At 39.1% G+C, this 22,829-nt stretch overlaps 1 protein-coding gene across 1 annotated transcript; it reads right to left on the bottom strand.

The window, feature by feature from the left end:
- Positions 1-2,921: 2,921 nt before the first annotated feature.
- Positions 2,922-5,252, bottom strand: LOC116105508 (G-type lectin S-receptor-like serine/threonine-protein kinase RLK1). The gene has a single exon (XM_031391918.1). The coding sequence runs from the start codon at positions 5,250-5,252 to the stop codon at positions 2,922-2,924; it is 2,331 nt and encodes a 776-aa protein (XP_031247778.1).
- Between the last annotated feature and the right edge of the window lie 17,577 nt (positions 5,253-22,829).

The following is a 22,829-nucleotide window of genomic DNA, read 5'->3' as shown; positions in this document are numbered from 1 at the left end:
CCCTTAATGTGACCTTCTTTCTTTCTCAGGCGAATGCATAGTCAGGTTTTTCCAGTTAGCACACACGTCTCCGAGAGTGCTCAGCCACGCAACCCCCAATACGACATCAACTCCACCTAATTCAAAAGGAAAAAAATCTTGTTGTATCTCTATCCCCTGTATCTTCAATGCAATTTTTCTGCAAATTCCCTCTCCCCTAATCGTGAAACCATTTCCCACCATGACTCCGAAAGCCTTCCCCTTCTCCACACTCAAACCCAACTTGTGTACCAAATCATGTGAAATAAAATTGTGGGAAGCCCCACTGTCAACAAGCACAATTACCTCCTCTGTTCCCAATAATCCTCTGACCTTAAGAGTCTTGTCTGAGGTCATCCCCACGATGGAGTTCATAGATAGAGCAATTCTTATTCTAACTGCCTTAATATACTAATGACATTTACCCATATTCCTTCCACATACTCTACTGCCACATAGACAGTTAGAATAAGAATTGGATATACTGATTTTTCTAAAAAGAGTTGTCAATGGAGGCCCCTAGCTCCTCGAATTGCTAGGACTTTCTTTCCTTGTTATTTTGTTTGTGTTGAGAGTGATTGGGGATTGACAGATCTCTTGTAATCTTCAATTATTATATATCAAAAGTGTTGGTTTACAGTTTGTTTCCTGACTTTCTGGGTACTCTGTGTGTGATTTTCTTGATTGCTTTTGTTGGGGTCCCATCAATTTGGTATCAGAGCCAGTGTTTGGGTAATGGTTAAAGCAAAAATGGAGCAAAGAGTTAACGGAATTGAGAAGGAGATGGGTAACATGAAAGAAGAAATGGGTAGCATCAAGGGGTACCTCCTTAAGCTACGGGAATGGATCTTGATCGATTGAAGGGAAACAAAAATATCAAAGAGGACCGTAAAGGGAAAAAACTGGAACTACCTGTGTTCAATGGTGAAGATCCTCTAGGATGGACTTTCAGAGCTAAAAGATATTTCCAGATGAACAAATTCCAGGAAGAGGAGAAGGTGGATGCAGTTGCTATTTGCATGGAGGGACGTGCGTTGAACTGGTATCAGTGGGTTGATACCCCAGCACCGATACCCTCGTGGAGCTCGTTCAAGACAACGCTAGTTGAACGCTTTAGGCTTTCGCACCAGGGGACAGCCTACGAGGCTCTGGTAGCTCTAAAACAAACAGGGACTGTGACTGAGTTTAGGGAACAATTTGAGGCACTGTCAGCTCCTTTGTGTGAGGTTGGAGAAGACCTCCTCATGGGTATTTTTTCAAATGGGTTGACGGAGGAATTGCGGGCTGATTTGAGATTGTGTAGGCCCAAAACATTAATGGAATTAATTGAGTAGGCCCATTGTATTGAAGAGAGAAATTGGGTCTTAGAAAAGACCCGACCCAAAATTAATAGAACTTACCCATCCCAAACGCATAACTAGACCAACCAGACCCAAAAATCAGACTTCTACCACCGAGTTTCGTCAAATCCAGATCTAAGCCACAGCCACCAAAATAGGTGGAACACCGCGACGAAAAACGCAGAAACCTTATGGGGGTGAGATTGCAAAATCGAAGCTGGGAAAGGGGGGGAAAACCCATGGAAGGGGGACCCACACCATTCAGAAATGTTGGATTTCGTCGACTAACAAAGGCCTACATCCAGTATAAAAGTGAGAGAGGATTGTGTTTTTGCTGTGATGAGAAGTTTGGCCCTAACCATCGGTGTAAAAATAAGTCTCTACAGGTTTTGTTATTGTGGGAAGAAGAAGAAGATCTAGAAAAAGAAGAGATAACGCAGGAGGTTGACGATGAACCCACCTCAGAAGGTAATCCGCTTGCTCTGATACCAAATTGATGGGACCCCAACAAAAGCAATCAAGAAAATCACACACAGAGTACCCAGAAAGTCAGGAAACAAACTGTAAACCAACACTTTCGATATATAATAATTGAAGATTACAAGAGATCTGTCAATCCCCAATCACTCTCAACACAAACAAAATAACAAGGAAAAAAAGTCCTAGCAATTTGAGGAGCTAGGGGCCTCCATTGACAACTCTTTTTAGAAAAAATCAGTATATCCAATTCTTATTCTAACTGCCTTAATATACTAATGACCTTTACCCATATTCCTTCCACGTACTCTACTGCCACGTGTATTTCCTCCAACTGAATCCTATTGGCGTAACAACTTTTAGAGAGCACCTTTAGTGTTGCTTCACACGTCTCACACCCTTCTGCCCTTGTGCCCCTTGTATTGATAGACCTTGTTGATAGGGGGCTTATCACGATATAATTATGTTTGAGAAGAGAATGACTTTTTCTTTGTCCATAAAATAGGGTGGGTTGCTGAATAAATTATAATACTGTTTATTTTATTGCTCAATAAATTAATGTGGCGGTTTTCTTCTTTGTTTTCATGCAAAACCAACAGTATGCAGCACCAGAATGGCACAAGAACAACACTCCGATTACAGTAAAAGCAGATGTTTATAGCTTCGGAGTAATGTTGGTTGAAATCATTTGCTGTAGAAAGAACATGGACATATCTCTCAAAGATGAAAAAATCATACTGATGGATTGGGTTTATCATTGCTACGAGGCTGGAGAGCTCAGAAAACTTGTGAATGAAGAAGGGTTTAGACATGGAGGAAGCGGAAAAATTGGTGAAGATCGGATTGTTGTGTGTGGAGACTGAGTTTGCTTCGAGGCCTACAATGAAAGAACTGATCTTGATGATGGAAGGAATTGTTTCTATACCACCTCCTGCTTCACCATATCCTTCTGGCAGAGGCTAATTTCACCATATTAATTAATTAATTATGCTAATTACTATGATGTATTAATCTTGTTGTCAAATAAATTTCAAAATTGTCTAAGATTAATTTACATAAATTTGAATTTATAATATTGCATCAAATTTACAGTACTGCAAACAAAAACATTACAAATGGCACTAAGAAAAAAAAAGTAGGATTTGGAGGAAATGGGATATCTATTATGCCTTCCAACATCAATACAATTGTTTTCATTGAAGCACAGAGTGATGGCTCGTATTGGATGCACCAAAGTCCCACTTTAACCATCCTTTCCAACTGCAGTTTGTCAACTTCTTCACCACCCACTACTTTTCCCAGCTCGCCAGCCTGAAAACAATTGTAAACCCACTCTTCAAGAATAGCTTCCTCTTCAGGTAAGGTCCAATCAACACATCGCCGATAACATATGATCTCCAATAGTACAATTTCGAAACTGTAAACATCTGCTTTGACTATTACAGGTAGCTTTCTATGCCATTCTGGAGCAACATATCCCCTTGTTCCTTTAATCCTTGTCAGTGATCTAGTTTGGTCAGGCTTCAAAAGTTTTGCCAATCCGAAGTCTGATATTTTTGCACAATTATGCTCATCTATGAGAATGTTTTGAGGCTTTATATCACAATGGATAATCCGGGTTTCACAATCTTCATGAAGGTAGAGGAGACCTTTTGCTATGTTGCAAGCAATATCCATTCGCTGATCCCAGCATGGTTGCTTTTCAAGTGTAAAGAGCAGATCTGCAAGGGAACCATTGCTCATGTACTCGTATACCAACAGCCGGTTAGGCCCCTCATGGTAGTAGCCAAGTAGTCGGACTAAGTTCCGGTGATGAGTTTTCCCAATTGCTGTCATCTCAGTCTGAAATTCTTTTTCTCCTTCAGTTGAAACTCTGTCCAGTCTCTTAACAGCTATCACCTTCTGATTATGAGATATTTCCCCCCTGAAAACTGTCCCAAATGCTCCTCTACCAATCTCTTCTGTAAAATTGTTAGTCACATTCAATAGCTCCAAGTAAGTAAATGATTTTAGACCAAAATCCTCGTCTAACCGAATTTTGTTTGAAATCCTTTTACATCCATGAACTCGATTCCTGTAAACAAGGACTCCAGAAATTATCAAAATAATGAATGCAACAACAAGGAGTGAAACATTGACTATATGGCTCTCTTTCTTCCCTCCTTTAGGCTCATCCCCTTCTCTGGGGGCACCTGCAAAATTTGAAACACCTACTTTGATGAGAGCTAAGTTTGACTCGCTCTCAAGTTTTATCCCAAATCTCAGAGGAAGTTTTTGCTTTCTGCATTTTCCATCTCCGAACATTGCAGCTTCACAAATACAATCTTCCAAGCATGCTTTTTCACATTCTTCATTGGTTGGTAATGACAGAATAGAATATGAAGTGTCTTCCCATGTGGTGTTTGCAACCCTCTCAATAGTATATTTGATATTTCCATTCTTGCTTTCGCAGTTCTCGGTCGAAAAATTCTGTTGACAGCCTCTTTCTCCACTAACTGCAAATCCCGGAAGACATTGACAGTAAATATCTCCATCATTTTTAACACAATACCTGTTTAGGCCACAACGACCCTTTGGCGAACACTTGTCATCCGAAGAAGCCCATACAACTGACATATTGCTCTGATTTGTTGTAAATGAATACAGTCGAAAGATTCCATCCGCATCAACTTTCATCAAATAGATTGTTTCTTCTGTAGAATAGCCTCCTGGTACAAGATTTTTAATAGTGAATCCAGTAGAATTAAGTAGGTAAAGATGGCCATCATAATCAAGGTTTAGGGACACATTATCACCTCTTCCATACGTAAAAGATGAATAATAAGCATATGCTGATGAGTCTGGAGTATCCTTTGGGTATTGCACCAGGTTTCCATCGTGTTGCATCTTAAGACGAAAGATCCCCGTTGATTGATCCGTTTCAGACACACTTGAATACAACTCTTCTCCTGCCAAGAGGCCTTGACCTGGTAATACTATATTAGTGGGGTTTCGAAAACTCTGCCATATTATCTCCTCATCAGAATTATAGAGAATAAAGTTCCCCGAATCAAGCATAGATGCTTTTGCAACAGGTTTAGGAGTATTTACAATGGATGTTTCTTCGCCTTCTGCTGATTGAAGAATGAGTCTTCCACCACCCGTAAGAAGCAAGGTAACATTGGTAGGAACCGGTGGGCTGTCGCGATTCACTTTCCAAACAACTGTCTTTTGAGGTATTCCTGCAATAAAAATTCCTACACAGAAACCATTCCCTTGCTGATAGAATCCGAAACCATAAAAACCAGAAGGTGACAGCCAGGAGGAGTTTCTAGTGGGAGTTAGAGAAGAGCCTAGACTTTTATTGAAATGCCCCTGTTGAGTTGTTGCCAGAAAATTTGCGGAGAGCATAAGGAAAAAGAATAGGATAGCAGCCATTTTTGAAGCGTATTCCTCCATTTCTAGCTTAATAACTAAAGATTTCAATTACAAGTTCATTTAGGACCATTAAGAACAGATCAATATATTATACAAGGCTCAATAAAATATTTAAGTTCCCACTTCCAGTCAATAAGTATTATAAAATGAATGTTCAATATAATCGTGGGAGCACGTTTGAGATATAAAATTTTACTTGCAGGACCATTTCAAATTGTGTTTAGTCTTTGTCAAGTGAACTTATAACTTAAAATCCATCAGCTAAGGAAGTCAAGGACTTTCACTGAAGTTTATCCCATTTGACTTTACTTTGGTTATTTCCTCTGAAGTTTCATTTTCTTTAAATAAAAGTATGTGAAATCCCTGAACCATTGAATTACACTTTCCTTCCCATAGTCGTTGAGTTACATTTCATTTTATATTGTAAAGCCTCCATCACATATGTTGAAACCAAAATAGGATGAACATATAATCAGTAATTACCAACTCCATTTAGATAAGAGTTTAGCCTGAGGTGGAAGTGGGACAAGTAGGAATATAGACATCCCTTAATAAAGAAATCGTGAACCCAGTTAATAAAAACAATTTCCTCCAGGTTTGGTGCACTAACATCAATGTTCTTTCCGCAACAAAAAAATTCCAGGAGCACAACATGGTAACTATAAACATATGCTTCACCGATATTGGGGTCCTAGACCATTCTGGTGCCATTCATCTTCTTGTCCTTCTAGCCTGTTGTGAGGTGGCAATTGATTCTTGCCCACGTGGAAGTCAAAATAACACTTGGGCAGTCAAAGTTAATATGCTAAAAGTTAAGGGGCAATCCTGTCATATCCAGGTTTCACTAAACCTAATTCAAATTAGGTTTTGTTCATTTTCGTTTCCTTTCAACTTTCTATCTTGGTTAACACGAATTGCTAGATGCGCTGGAAATCTGAGGAGCGTTGATGGAATCAACAGTCATGGTAGGCCTTAGCTGGTTTATTCTTTCTGTTACACTTTCTGTATAAATATGTCCCTAATACTTTGGTTATTGTGTGTGATGTATGAGAGGTGAGGAGATCTGGGTTATTGCAGAGGGGTTTTGTGCACTGTGTAAAGGGTGAGCGTATACCTCTGTAAGGTTCTCTATTCTCATAGTAAAATCTTCTTATTGCCCTGAAGAGTGGATGTCGGTAATCTGTGAAGATTACCGAACCACTATAAATCATTGTGCCTTTTATTTTTCAGTTGATTATCTGTTTATTCTTGTGATTTATCTTCTTTTTGGATGTTGTCTTGTTTGGCTCGTTTTTCGTTTTTTTGGTCTCTTTATTGCAACAAGTGGTATCAGAGCTAGGTTCTTATTATAGTACCTAGGGTTTTTTCTAGGTTAAGAGATCTTTTGCAAATTTGAAGCATCTAGGCTTAGATCTGGTTCTCGTTTTACAGCTGCAATTTTAGGGTTTCAATTTAGTCTCGGGTAATTGGGGCTGTTTTACTTTGGGCATCTGTGAGGGGTAAGGAACCTGGAAAATGTCTAAGTTTGAGGTGGAGAAATTCACAAGGGATAATGATTATGGATTGTGGAAGATGAAAATGAGGGTTATCTTAGTTAATGATGGTTTGGCTGATACTTTAGAAGGTGAGGATAGTTTACTAGACTCCCTGTCCAAGAAGGAGAAGAAAAACCTTTTAGATAAAGCCTACAGTTCCTTAATTCTAGGTTTAGGGGATAATATTTTAATTTAATATAAATTGTTAAAATCATACCCTTGATCTTGGCTCATGTAAACGATCCTGTTATATTAATTTTTCGTTTCCGCTGCGTATTCGGGACCGTTTACTAACAGAAAGATCTATTAGATAAGGCTCATAATACTCTAATTCTAGATCTGGGGGATAAAGTTCTAAGAGAGGTTAAGAAAATGACCACACCAGCAGGGGTTTGGGAGAAACTAGACTCTTTATACCTGTCAAAGTTTTCTCCTAATAGACTAGTTTTAAAACATAAGTTTTTTGGTTTTAAAATGGATGAAAACAAATCATTAGGAGAAAATATGAATGACTTCATGAAGTTAGTACAAGATTTATAAGGTTTTAGTGTCAAAGTTGAAGACGAGGATCAAGTTGTGATACTCATTAATTCACTACCCAAAATGTATTCAAACTTTGTTGACACCTTTAAGTATGGTAGACAAACTCTCAAACTATATGAAGTAGTAGTAACCATTACTATTGAGGATCCTGAATTTAGAAAAGAGGGTAAGCTAGATAGAGAAGGGCTCAATGTTAGAGGCAGATCTGAGAAGAAAGTGTTTAAGAAAGGTCACTCCAGGGGTAGATCTAAGTCCAAATCTAAGTTTGTGAGGAAATGATTCTATTGTCATAAGGAAAGGCATTTCAAGAGAGATTGTCTAGATAGAAAGAAAAAGTTAGGAGAAAAAGAGGCTATTGGCAGTGTAGATGTAGCCTCTGATGGATATGAAAGTTATGATGTCCTGATAGCTTCTGTTAGAGAATCTTCACATGACTCCAAATGGGAGTTTTCTGATGAACTTTAAGAAGTTAGAATCATGCAAAGTTCTAATTGGAAATAATGCAGTATGTAATGTCTTAGGCATTGGAGATGTCAAGTTACACCTTCATGATGGCAATTCTAAAGTTCTTACAGAGGTTAGGTTTATATCTAAGTTGAAAAGGAACTTAATCTCCTTAGGCAACTTAGACTCAAATGGGTATAGCTGTAAGGCTCAAGGTGGAGTCTTTAAGGTCACTAAAGGGTCTCTAGTGGTAATGAAAGGAGAGAAAAAGAATGAATTATATGTTCTAAGTGGGTCAATTGTTACTGGAACATCAACAGTGTCTTCACAAAAGCCAAATAAGACTTATGTGTGGCACAAGAGATTGGGACACATTAGTGAGAGAGGCTTAATAGAGTTGAGAAAGCAAAATGTCTTAGGAGGGGATAAAATATAGAAATTGTCCTTCTGTGATCATTGTGTTTATGGAAAAATGAGTAGAATTAGATTTAATGTTGGAAAACATTGTTCTAAGTCTATTCTGGATTATATTCACTTTGATGTGTGGGGGCCTACAAAGTATCTTTCTTTGGGAGGTTGTAGATTCTTCATTAGTATAATTGATGACTTTTCTAGCAAGGTTTGGATACATTTCTTGAAGAATAAAGGAGAGGCTTTTAGAAAATTCAAAGAATTGAAGGTTATGATAGAAAATCAAACTAGGAAGAAAATTAGGAAACTGAGAATAGATAATGGGTTAGAATTTATCAATGAAGAGTTTGATAGTTTGTGTAAGGTCTGAGGCATAGAACAGTGAGGTACACACCTCAACAAAATGGCCTTGCAAAAAGAATGAATATGACCATTTTAGAGAAAGTCAGAAGCCTATTATCATGTGCTAAACTACCCACCAGATTCTGGGCAGAGGCTACCCACACTGCAGTTTACCTAATAAATAGAATACTCTCCTCAGCCATTGAATTCAAAACTCCCATAGAAAAGTGGTCTGGACATCTTGCCAATTCTAGCAACCTAGGAGTTTTTGGTTGTACTATTTTTGTGCATGAAAAATCTGATAGTTCATAACCAAGGGCTATTAGGTGCATTTTTCTATGTTATCTTGATGGAGTAAAGGGGTATAAATGTTGGGATGTTGTAAGGAAAAGGTACATTGTCAGTAGAAACGTAAAATTTAATGACGATGAACTAGGTGGTTTGAGTGAGAAAGGGAGTGATTGTACAGGTAGGGCAGAAGTGATTAATTTGGACCTAGGTGGAGAAGTTTCAAATTCTAGTAATACTCATCCAGATTATCAACAAGAAAACTCTCAAACTCAGGTGGATGAACCTAGCTTAAATGATAATGATGGTGAGGATAATGATTTGCAAAATTATCAGTTAGCTAGAGATAGGGAAAGAAGACAAATTAGACTACCTAGTAGATACTCTCATGCTGATATGGTTGCCTTTGCTCTTCAAGTTGCTGAAGAGGTTGAAGAGGAGCCTAGAATTATTAAGGAAACGATTTATAGTAGAAATTCTAGGCAGTGGAAATAGGCCATGCAGGAAGAGTATGATTCTTTAATAAAAAATTAGATCTGGATTCTTATTAACAAACCAGAGGGTAGTAGGGTTGTTAAGTGTAAATGGGTTTTCAAAAGGAATGAGGGTATACCAGGGGTAGAAGCACCTATAGGTTTAAGGCTAGATTGGTGGCAAATGGGTTCACATAGGTTGAAGGGATTGACTATAATGAGATTTTCTCACCAGTTGTGAGACATACAACTATGAGTCCTTTTATCATTGGTAGCTCAGTTTGAATTGGAACTAGAGCAATTAAAAGTCAAGACAACATTCTTAAATGGTGATTTAGAAGAGAAGATTTTGATGGAACAGCCTGAGATGTTTGAAAAGGGATCTAAAAACCAAGTATGTCTTCTGAAAAAATCCTTGTATGGGTTAAAACAGTCACCTAGGCAGTGGTATAAAAAGTTTGACAGTTTTATGATGAGTGTTGGATTTGTTAGAAGTAGCTTTGATGGTTGTTTCTATTTCAAATGCTTATATGATGAATGTTATATATATTTGGCACTGTATTGGATGATATGCTTCTAGCTTGTAAAGATCCTTTTGAAATTGTTAGATTTAAAGGAGAGATGAGTAGGCAGTTTGAAATAAACGATTTGGGGCAAGCTAGAAAGATCCTAGGCATGAATATTGAAAGGGATAAGAAAACTAGGAGACTGGTGTATCTCAGAAAGAATATGCTGAAAAGATCATAAAGAAGTTATACATGTATGACTGTAAACCTATTAAAACACCTATAGGTCAGCATTTTAAACTAAGTGCAGTCTAGTGTCCATAAACAGAAGAAGAAAGAAGGGAAATGGGCTGCATTCCTTATGCAAATGCCATAGGGAGCTTGATGTATCTAATGGTATGTACAAGACCAGATTTGGCTTTTGTAGTCAATTCAGTAAGCAGATTTATGAGTAACCCTGGAAAGAGTCACTGGGAAGCTGTTAAATGGATTCTTAGATATGTCAGGGGTACACTGTCCACTGGTATTGTTTACAGCAAAAGGAAAAATCAGGAGAACTTCATTGTAAGGTGTGTTGATGTTGATTATGCAGGAAATGTAGACAATAGAAAATCCATGACTGGTTTTGCTTTCTCTTTATGGGATAATTTGGTTTGTGGGAAGGCTAACTTGCAGGTTATTGTTACCTTGTTAACTATGAAGGCAGAATATGTTGTAATTACAGAGGCAACAAAAGAATCAATATGGCTCAGGGGAATGCTTGATGAGGTGGGACTGAATCAACAGCAAGTTCCAATCAAGAGTGATAGTCTAAGTGCAATTTTCTTATGCAAGAATCAAGTCTTTCATGAGAGATCAAAACACATCGATGTTAGATTCCATTTTATCAGGAATTTGATTGAAGACAAAGTCATTAAGGTGGAGAAAATTCCTGGTAAAGAAAACCCAGCAAATATGTTCACCAAAGCTGTTTCTTTGGACAAGCTAAGGCTCTTTAAGAACCTACTGTATATTGAAGAAAGTTAGAGATAGATTACTAGGGCAATGAGGGATGGCAAAATCAAATGCCAAGGTGGAGATTTGTTGTGATGTATCATTTGATTTATGCCTACGTGGAAGTCAGAGTTATAACTTAGGTGGCCAAAGTTATTTGATATAAGAAAAAGGGCAATTGGGGAATTTCCCAATTGGGATTTTTTGTAACCTAAATTGGTTTGGTCGACATTGTTGGTTGTGCTCCATTTTCTCGATTATTCTCTCTTGGTTACAAACTCTATAAGGTTTTTCTCGGGAATCTTTGTGTAAGTATGAGAGCTACAAACTCTATAAGGTTTCCTTTTTCTCATAGTGAATTTTTCTTTACTGCCCTGAAAAGTGGATGTAGGTAATCAATTTGATTACCGAACCACTATAATTTCTTGTGTGCAGCTTCTCTTTTGCTCTATTATTACTTTGTATTATTTACTTGTGTTTTTACTATTGATTAGAAACTTAGGTTTGCTTGTTTTTGTCTTTTTCGAATAGTCTCATGTTCAACAAAAACATTTCCCCTTTGGGAAACTGATTTCGTACTAGTTTAGTAACGATACTAGTTTATCCACTTGGGAAACTAGTTTTGTATTAGCTCAATAACGTTACTGGTACAAACAGATGGTATAATTAAGGGAAAATGGTCAAACCTTGAGCCATGATCCGAGGGTAGAAACTAGCTCGGTAATGTTACCTGGTCAATAATGTTTAAGCCAAATGCTTAACCTAGTAGTGAGACCATTACAACATCCAAGTGTCTAGACTTATACATCTATATCATGTTAAGTAATTACTAATCAAAAATTAAATTTTCGTTTCTCGACGCGTGTAAATTATGAATCGTGTTCATCAATAACAATAAATTGATATAATGGTGTATTTCATATGTTCTCTTGTTATAAATGTAGGTTGTTTCTACGCCTTAGAGAAATCTCATAGATTGGATCTGACCATTTGTGGGGAAGGTGTCTGTACCTTCAAAACCCTACTCATCGTTCAACTAGACAAAGTCGGTATTATAATTTCGTTCGACCTAAAAGTTTAAACTATTAAGTAATAGTTGAGAAAGGTTTTTTTTTTTTTTTTTTTAATTTGCAGGAACATGTTTCATCATTAAGGTTAAGAAAGAAGAAAAGTGATGAGTTAGAAATTCTCTGCTTTTATCAATAGTATTACTGAAACTATATCCAAAGCATTGAAGAATGCTGTTGCTAAAGCTGATTTGTGAGTTCTATTTATTTATTTATTTTTTTCCATAAAATGCTAATTCTTTATGTGACTTTTGATAAAATTGTTCTGCTTTTTGTGTAGTTTTTTATGCTGAATTTGATAAAATTGTTTATGTGTTTAAAATCTAGTGCAAATCTAGCCAAGGATTACCAAACTGTTACGTTCTTTATGAGGTTTGGAGGTCTTTACAGTTGCCGAGGACTACTTAAGATCCAGAGGTAAGAATTTCTTGAGACATTCTTAACATGTGTCCTTACGATATCTTAAAGACTTTTTTTCTTTCTTCTTCTACGTCTTTTCAGTTGCATGTTTGTAAATTTATGGTTTTCCTAGTTTCACTCTAATCTATATAATTTGTAGCAGATGCTTGTGTGAATGATCGAAAGAGCTACTATTGAGGTTAGCTGTTAGGGCCAGAAATCGTTCAGGTCACTTTCCTACTCGAGGTTACTTTCCTGTTCGGGATCACCTTCCTATTTGAACATTGGTAAGACAGCTCACCACCGCCCTAATTCCTCTAGGGTTTGTGTCAGAGTCACACTAGGACTCCTACTCTCACCAAGACTGGGAGACCAGACAGTCACTATATAAGCAGAGGCCAGCCCTCTCACAAGGGAGAAGAGATTACATTACACCTTCACACCCGAAGCTGCTACTTGAGAGCTTCACATCATCGCCGTAGTCACAGTCCCCGACTAGACTTCCGGTAACCTCTCTACTCCCTAGCCCTCACTATACTAGCCTTTTTCAGCCTTGTTGACTTGAGCGTCGGAGTGTCTACGGCAAACACCATGGCTGACCCTTCAGACAACGCTAACTCCGGCCTCGAGGCTAGACTGGAGGCTCTAACCGCTCTATGCAACAAAATTCAGACAAGATGGCCACACTAAAAGCCGAGAACAATGCACTCCGGAGCGAAAACGCATCCATCAGGGCCGAAAACCAGTCTTTTAAAGAGAAGGTGAGTCAGTTCTATGATCCGGAGCTTCTGTCTTGCTAGGTACCTCCCAATCGATTATGTGCCCTAGTTCCATCCATGCAACCTCTCCAAACCCCAGAGCACAAACCCTCGACCTCCGGTAAAAGGCCACGTCCATTAAGTTCATTGGTGGTCGACGACTCGATCCTGACTCATGGAGGAAAGGATCTGCCAACAGAACCTCATTCATCCAATCCACCCCAGTCTCGAGATCAAGACGCCCAAGAGATAGAGAGCCCACACCTGCAAGACCAACCCATTCTTACCATCCAGCCTCACCTCCAGTCAACCATCCCCGCACAAACACCATTTGGCTCGGCTCGGCTCACCCTCATGGGTTGAACGGCCAACCCAACCAAACTATAGCACTCGAGCCCACCCATCATGACGGACCAAACGAATATCAAACAACCCCCCTGACCATTCATGTAGGGCGAAACACCAGATCAATTACTATAGGAGTCATCCAACCGGAGGGAATGAATGGAGATCCGAGCTACCAGGGTATGCACGAAGGAATGATCCACCAGACTACACCGCGCGGGATGACCCAATAGAATATGCCAAGGACGAATGCAATGGTTGACCCAGTCAAACGGGATGACCTAGTGGTATCCCCCTCTCTTATGGAACAGGTACTGGCCAAGAGGCTGGCTGATGTAGAGGCAGTGATGAGGCGCATCCTAGGAATGTCGGTCCCGACCAAGAAGAGCAGGCCTCACTGTTACGCAGATTCACCCTTTGTGGACGAGATCGCCCTAGCCGACATGACATAGAAGTTTACTATTCCCAGCATGAAACCTTACGATGGCACAACCGACCCAGATGATCACATTGCCTCGTACAAGCAGCGGATGTTCACTGTCTCAATACCCTGAGCGCTGAGGGAAGCTTGCATGTGCAAGAGTTTTGGTTCAAGCTTATCCAGTCCAGCACTCCAGTGGTACACAAATCTCCCGAACGGTTCCATCGACTCATTCGCTCAACTCACCGACACCTTTGTGGAGCAGTTCACCAACAGCAAGAAACTCGAGAAGCTGTCGGCCGATCTATACAGAGTATACTAGAGGAGGGGAGAGCCACTAAGAAAGTATGTCAGCAGATTCAACAAAGAGAAGATTTCCATCCCTTCTTGTAACCTTGAGACAGCTGTAGACGCCTTCAAAAAAGGTATCCTCCCGGATGGTGAACTATACAAAGAACTGACGAAGCTAGGTTGCACCACGATGGAAGACGTCTTGGCCAGAGCAACGATTCAAATAAGGTGGGAGGAAGATGAGATGAATCAGGCAATTTAGGGCAGGTATGACTGAATGCAGAACAACAGGAGGCCAGAGCTCAGATCGATTGTAGACCCTACAAGGTCACCAAAGAAGCAGGGAAGGGTGCCTACCTGCTCCAATCTAAAGGCAAAGACATCAGCAACAGTTGGAACGCAATCCATCCCACATGCTATTACTTTTAAGTGAAATCAATCTAAATATTTGTTGTCTTTTCATTTTTTATTTAAAAAGGATTAGTGGGCCCATCCACTGCCTTCATAGGCAGTCGGTCTCACGGCCTGAATTCAATGAAGCATTATTCAGCAACTGACACCTTCGAATCGGCCCTGCCCGATTCATGAGCTTTCACACTTCGGATCGGCCCTACTCGATCCATGTGATTACACCTTCGGATCAGCCCTGCTCGATCCATGGATTTGCATCTTTAGATCGACCCTATCGATCCACGTAATTACACATTCGGATCGACCCTGCTTGATCCACAGATTTACATCTTCAGATCGACCCTACTCAATCAAATGTTTATTACACCTTCAGATCGACCTTGCTCGATCCACGGATTTGCATCTTCGGATCGACCCTACTCGATCCACGTAATTACACCTTCGGATCAGCCCTACTCGATCCACGGATTTGCATCTTCAGATCAACCCTGCTCGATCAAATGTTTGTTACACCTTCAAATCGATCCTGCTTGATCCACGGATTTACACATTCGAATCGACCTTGCTCGATCCAACGGATTTACACCTTCAGATCGACCCTGCTCAATCTACAGATTTGCATCTTTAAATCGACCCTACTTGATCTACGTAATCACACCTTCAGATCGACCATACTCAATCTAAGGATTTACATCTTCAGATCGACCCTGCTCGATCAAATATTTATTACACCTTCGGATCGACCTTGCTCGATCCACGGATTTGCATCTTCGGATCGACCCTGCTCGATCCACGTAATTACACCTTCGGGTTGGCCCTACTTGATCCACAGATGTGCATCTTCAGATTAGCCCTACTCGATCAAATGTTTGTTACACTTTTGGATCGACCCTGCTCGATCTGAAGATGTTTATTACACCTTCGGATCGACCTTACTCGATCCACGTAATTACACCTTTGGATCGGCCCTACTCGATTCACGGATTTGCATCTTTAGATCGACCCTGCTCGATTCACGGATTTACACCTTCGGATCAACCCTACTCGATCCAACGAATTTACACCTTCAGATCGACCCTGCTCGATCCACGGATTTGCATCTTCAGATCGACCCTGCTTGATTTATGGATTTTTTACACTACTGGGTCGACCCTGCTCGACCCATGGATTTACACCTTCGAATCGACCCTACTCGATCCACGAATTTACACCTTCGGATCGGCCCTGCCTGATCCACCAATTTACACCTTCGAATCAACCCTGCTCGATCCATAGTTTCATCTCCGGATCGGCCTTGCCCGATTCGTGGATCCACACCTTCGATCGACCCTGCCCGGTTCATGAAGCTACACATTCAGTCGGCCAGACCGAGTGAAGGGTTCTTACACCCCAAAATCGACAAGTCATCGACCCAACCTAACAGAGAGTTCACACGACCCAACCACTAGGCTGCACCAAAATTAGAACACAAGCATACGACTCAACTCTACCATCCTTACTCCCTAGGAACCAAGTATTGGATCTCCACTCCACCCGACCGACCGACCGACTGACTCAACTCCACTATCTTCACTCCCCAGGAACCAAGTATTGGATCTCTACTCTACCCCACCGACCGACCGACCGACTCAACTCCACCATCCTCACTCCCTAGGAACCAAGTATTGGATCTCCACTCTACTCGACCGACCAACTCAACTGCACCATCCTCACTCCCTAGGAACCAAGTATTGGATCTCCACTCTATCCAGCCGACCGATAGACCGACTAAACTCTACCATCCTCACTCCCTAGGAACCAAGTATTGGATCACCACTCTCCCTATGCCACCGACCGATCGACCGACCGACCGACCTGGTCTTTTCAAACTTTGACTATCACCGCTCACCCCACCCCACGCCACCGATCAACACACGGACTTAACATGTCTAAAGATTCAATCGCCCTTCCTACCCGACCGAGCCAGCACATTGCAACAAGCCAGCTCCCGCAACGAAGCCGACACTCCCATGCTTCATGTCCAGGAGATTATCCCAATCGGGGCGATTGGCTAGAAGCAGTCTAGCACTTGTTCACCCTCGAGGCGATCAAGCCAAGGGGCCTCGCCCATTTGGTCTTCCATAGCGGACGAGTGGGCAGCCATGGGTCAAATGTTTGCGCATTTTGTTTAGCCCTTTGGCATCCAGTAAAGAGCGTCATGGAATCACAAGCGTAAGTCTTACGGTCCAACAAGCCGGCCAAGCCGATTCTATTCCACTTGATCACCCGAGTACCCCAATAGAGCAAACCTTTAATTTAACATCGTCTCCAACTTATTCGACCTGGCATGTCGAGCGGATACCCCTGTCATTGGATTTTAGTTCACTTCTCCAACAGCAGGACACACCGAATGAGCACGTGAGCTCCATAATTCTTGTTATCTCAGTCCCTTCGACCCTTCACACCGATCGGGCACACCCTATTGGGGTGATTGCACATTCCGGATAAGCTTTGGTACCAAGCGACCCTTGACTACGAATCACCTATATCAAACTGGTCAGCTACGCTGACAATCGGCCATCCAGGAAGGGAGATCGATGCACCTCAATTGCTTCCTACTCTCTGACTTAAGAAAAACTTAACTCAGAGAGTGGGAGGCAAACTGTTAGGGCCAAAAATCATCCTTGGCCCAAATAGGAGAATAAGACTAAATGAGGAAGAGACCAGGCCCAATCCCAATGCAGCCTCATCTGGATTAGGCCCATTTGACACGAGATACAGTCAACCCAAACCATCGGGTCCGGTCCTCCAAATCCCAATACACTTCCTGGACCTATGAGCAAGTCCAGAGCCTATGGCAACCATAGATCACTTTCCTATTCCAGATCAGTCTCCTATTCGAGGTCACCTTCTTGTTCAGGTCACTTTCCTACTCAAGGTTACTTTCCTGTTTGGGATCACCTTTCTATTCGAACACTGGTAAGACAGCTCACCACCGCCCTAATTCCTCTAGGGTTTGTGTCAGAGTCACACTAGGACTCCTACTCCCACCAGGACTGGGACAATCACTATATAAGCAGAGGCCAGCCCTCTCACAAGGGAGAGGAGATTACATTACACCTTCACACCCGAAGCTGCTACTTGAGAGCTTCACATCATCGCCGTAGTCACAGTCCCCGACTAGACTTCCGGTAACCTTTCTACTCCCTAGCCCTCACTATACTAGCCTTTTTCAACTTTGCTGACTTGAGCGTCAAAGTGCCTACGGCAAACACCACCCCGGTGTTTTCCGTTCGCTTCACGCATTTGTTTCTCTACGTGTGCAGGTGCAACGGATTGCTAATGGCCTCAACCTCACGGGATCAGACCCTCTTCCATACAGGTAGATTTTTACGTCTACATTAGCTAACGTAGAACGTCTAATAGATGAATTACTAGAGCGGGTTGAGCGTCAGAAGCCCATACGTAAAGCTGAAAGGTTTTAAATGAACATGTCTCATTCAAACGACCATAACTTTTGAACCGGGAGGAGTTTCGGGGCTTGTAATATATCGAAGGAAAGCTCTTTTCGAGCCTAACAACATGGTAGCTGCTTTAGCCAGTTGGAGGTCATTTTTTAGGTCAAAATCCACTGTTTTGGCTTGTTTCGAGGCTATTTTAGTTTTCTGCACGTTTTTTCCTCTTATATTTTGGGTTTCTTATTTTAATTAAATTAGATTTTGTTTCATTTTGTTATTAGAAGTTTTATTAGTGTGAGTTGTCACTCTATATAAACTTATTTTTCGTTTTGGATGCTACTCAATAAATTATTCAGGTTTTATTTCAGATTTTAAGGTTTAAGTTTCTGTGATTGAGATTTGTTATCAAGGTGTAGTTGAGTGTTAGCCTTGTTTTATTATGCCAACCTGTTGCGCCATTAACAATGTTCGACGCTTGAATGAAGTACCTATAATTAGGCCTCCTTCTCCCACTCCACTCCCCTAATTGCTCACCTTGGAGGGTCCAAAGTGATCAAAAGTGATGATTTACCAGATCATTGATAATTTTATCTGGTTGATATTAATATTTTAAAAGTCGGTCTAACTAATAGTACAGTGCCTACTAGAGACACAAAACTCGAAACTTTTTAAGTTTGTTACAATATTATGGTATGTATTATTAGACTCTTTGTCATATTTTCCAAACTTGGTGTAAGGATTTGATTATAGTAATGAATTAATGTGTAAACTCATGGTGTGTTGGCAATGTTAGGCGAAAAGGGACCAAATGATTTTTGGGTTCGAATCTAGGTATAATTTTGCAGCCCCATTTTGTTTTGGTTTATTATTTGAGTCATTACATTTTTATGAATCAAATGGCAATGATTATCATAATGGTTATAATTCAAACAATGACAATAATTATTTTGGATTGTAAATTATGGTGTTAGAAGCAACACTATAGTTCTTTTGGACCAAGATTTAAAGGGCAGTCGTGGACAAAATTACCCCTAAAAATTTATCAGATAATTACCCTTCTAAGTAATTTTCTCGGATATAGGCAATGTGATATTAAATTATTAATAACTAGAATAGATGATAGATAGCATTAAATAGCATGATTTAGGTAGTATATTTTATCATTTCAATAATGTTGCTAGGTTCGTACCACACTATTTTTCTCTAAATGGAAAATGTCTCTTAGATACTTTATGTGTAAGAAATCATTTAAGTAATTTATAATATGATAATCAAAATAGGCATGTTAGTAGATTTATTGAATGATCATTATGCAAAAGTAAATGTATTTATGGAATAACAAAAGTAGTTGCAAGATTATTAAGTTGATTTTCTACACAATTTCGTGTAATTAAGAGTTAATAATTAATCCCCCTGATGTATGATATAATAACAAAAATCGCTCTAAAGTTTCCAAAATAATTGAAATATCTTTGTCGTTAAGTTTTATGTGTTAAAAATAAGGAAAATAATACAGTCACTGAAAGTAGTACACTTAATTCATGCAACGAATGTCGTGGCGCAATCCTAACCGTTGATTAATTATAAATTAATATTAATCGGTAGTCAGGATTGCGTTACGTCATTCGGTGTATGAATTTGGTGGGTTACTTTTAGTAATTGTAGCATTACTTTAAAAATAAAAAGTAAAAGGATAATTTGGTAATATTTACTAATTCATAACTGTGTAAATTTTAACTAATCACTAACAATTTATTAATAACGGAGAGAACTCTGTTATTTCAAAATCTTTAATAAGATTTTATTATTATTTCATATCTGAGGGGATTAATATCTACTCTCTAATTAATATGTATCAATAATGTCTATATCAAAATTTATGTAATTATTGATATGTTAAAACAATAATCATTATAAGTTGATGTAATAAAATGTTTGATTTATTACAAATAATCTAATGTCAATATGCATATTGCAATAACATTGATTGAGATTTATTAGTATTCTAACTTTGTATATATAACAATAAAAACAAATATTATAATATTATCATCAAAATAATTACGTGAATAATAATTTTGAATTCGATTCAAGAAAAACTTAAAGAAAGCCACAAATGACTTGATATTTTCCAAACCTAAAAATGTAGCACAAGGTGGTATTTTATTTTACCTTAAAAAAAATTTGAAGCTCTAAATCTTTCTTATAAATATGATTTTCATGATATAAGAGTACTTTATTATCTCACTATTATTTAAGAATGGCAAAGGAGCGGATTAGAGGTAAAGAAAACTCCCTTATTTCCCATCCCACTGGATTTTGGTATTTATTTCATATTTTATTGTGCAAATTATCTGAACAGGACGGGGTGAGATTCCCAACGTGCGGATTTTTTTTTTTTTCTCAATCCCATCTAATTCCTCAATTTATTTGAGAGGAATGGGGACGAGCACCTAATAAAATTAACATAATATTTTACAAATGTTTACATTAAAAATAATTAACTGTTAAGGAAGCCATGAGTAGTAGAAATTCCAAGCAGTGGAAATAGGCCATGCAGGAAGAGTATGATTCCTTAATAAAAAATCAAACCTGGATTCTTATTAACAAATCTGAGGGTAGTAGGGTTGTTAAGTGTAAATGGGTTTTTAAAAGGAATGAGGGTATACCAGGGGTAGAAGCACCTAGATTTAAGGCTAGATTGGTGGCAAAGGAGTTCACACAGGTTGAAGGGGTTGACTATAATTAGATTTCCTTACCAGTTGTGAGACATACAACTATGAGTCCTTTTATCCTTGGTAGCTCAGTTTGAATTGGAACTAGAGCAGTTAGATGTCAAGACAACATTCTTAAATGGTGATTTAGAAGAGAAGATTTTGATGGAGCAACCTAAGATGTTTGAAAAGGTGTCTAAAAACCAAGTATGTCTTCTGAAAAAATCCTTGTATAGGTTAAAGCAGTTATCTAGGCACTGGTATAAAAAGTTTGACAGTTTTATGATGAGTGCTAGATTTGTTAGAAGTAGCTTTGATCGTTGTTTCTATTTCAAATGCTTATATGATGATTGTTATATCTATCTGGCATTGTATGTGGATGATATGCTTCTAGCCTGTAAAGATCCTTTTGAAATTGTTAGATTTAAAGGAGAGATGAGTAGGCAGTTTGAAATGAAGGATTTGGGGCAAGCTAGAAAGATCATAGGCATGAATATTGAAAGGGATAGGAAAACTAGGAGACTAGTGTTATCTCAGAAAGAATATGCTGAAAAGATCATAAAAAAGTTTAACATGTATGACTGTAAACCTATTAAAACACCTATAGGTCAGCATTTTAAACTAAGTGCAGTCTAGTGTCCAGAAACAGAAGAAGAAAGAAGGGAAATGGCCTGCATTCCTTATGTAAATGTCATAGGGAGCTTGATGTATCTAATGGTATGTACAAGACCAGATTTGGCTTTTGCAGTCAATTCAGTAAGCAGATTTATGAGTAACCCTGGAAAGAGTCACTGGGAAGCTGTTAAATGGATTCTTAGATATGTCAGGGGTATACTATCCACTAGTATTGTTTACAGCAAAAGGAAAAATCAGGAGAACTTCATTCTAGGGTGTGTTGATGCTGATTATGTAGGAAATGTAGACAATAGAAAATTCATGACTGGTTTTGCTTTCTCTTTATGGGATAATTTGGTTTGTTGGAAGGCTAACTTGCAGGCTATTGTTACCTTGTCAACTATAAAGGCAGAATATGTTGCAATTACAAAGGCAGCAAAAGAATCAATGTGGCTTAAGGGAATACTTGATGAGATGAGACTAAATCAGCAGCAAGTTCCAATCAAGAGTGACAGTCAAAGTGCAATTTTCTTGTGCAAGAATCAAGTCTTTCATGAGAGGTCAAAACACATCGATGTTAGACTCCATGTTATCTGGAATTTGATTGAAGACAAAGTCATTAAGGTGGAGAAAATTCCTGGTAAAGAAAACCCAGCAGATATGTTTACCAAAGCTGTTTCTTTGGACAAGCTAAGGCTCTTTAAGAGTCTACTGTATATTGAAGAAAGTTAGAGACAGATTACCAGGGCAGTGAGGGATGGCAAAATCAAATGTCAAGGTGGAGATTTGTTGTGATGTGGCATTTGATTTATGCCTACGTGGAAGTTAGAGTTATAACTTGGGTGGTCAAAGTTATTTGATAAAAGAAAAAGGGCAATTGGGGAATTTCTCGATTGGGATTTTTTGTAACCTAAATTGGTTTGGTCGACATTGTTGGTTATGCTCCATTTTCTTGATTATTCTCTCTTGGTTACAGAGAGAGAAAGGTTGTTACAAATGGTTTAAGGTGGAGTCTTGAAGATCGTATGATGGGATCAAACGGTGCTGGTAGGTTTAGTTTGTTATTTTTTTATTCCTTTTTCTATGTATAAATCATCCATTAATTTCTGGTTTTCTGATGTATGAGAGGTGAGGAACATCTGGGTTTTTTGGGTGTATTACAGAGGGTTTTTCTCGGAAATCTTTGTGTAAGTATGAGAGTTACAAACTCTATAAGGTTTCTTTTTTCTCATAGTGAATTTTTCTTTATTGCCCTGAAGAGTGGATGTAGGTAATCAATTTGATTACCGAACCACTATAATTTCTTTGTACAACTTCTCTTTTGCTCTCTTATTACTTTGTGTTATTTACTTGTGTTTTTACTACTAATTAGAAACTTAGGTTTGCTTGTTTTTGCCTTTTTCGAATATTCTCATATTCAACAAGAACATTTCCCCTTTGGGAAACTGATTTCGTACTAGTTCAATAACGATACTGGTTTATCCACTTGGGAAACTAGTTTTGTATTAGCTCAGTAACGTTACTGGTACAAACAGATGGTATAATTAAGGGAAAATGGTCAAACCTTGAGCCATGATCTCAGGG

Source organism: Pistacia vera, unplaced genomic scaffold (genome assembly GCF_008641045.1).
Source record: "Pistacia vera cultivar Batoury unplaced genomic scaffold, PisVer_v2 Contig50, whole genome shotgun sequence".
NCBI classification, from domain to species: Eukaryota; Viridiplantae; Streptophyta; class Magnoliopsida; order Sapindales; family Anacardiaceae; genus Pistacia; species Pistacia vera.
Note: the sequence above shows the minus strand (reverse complement) of the source record. Positions and strands in the feature narration are given on the sequence as shown.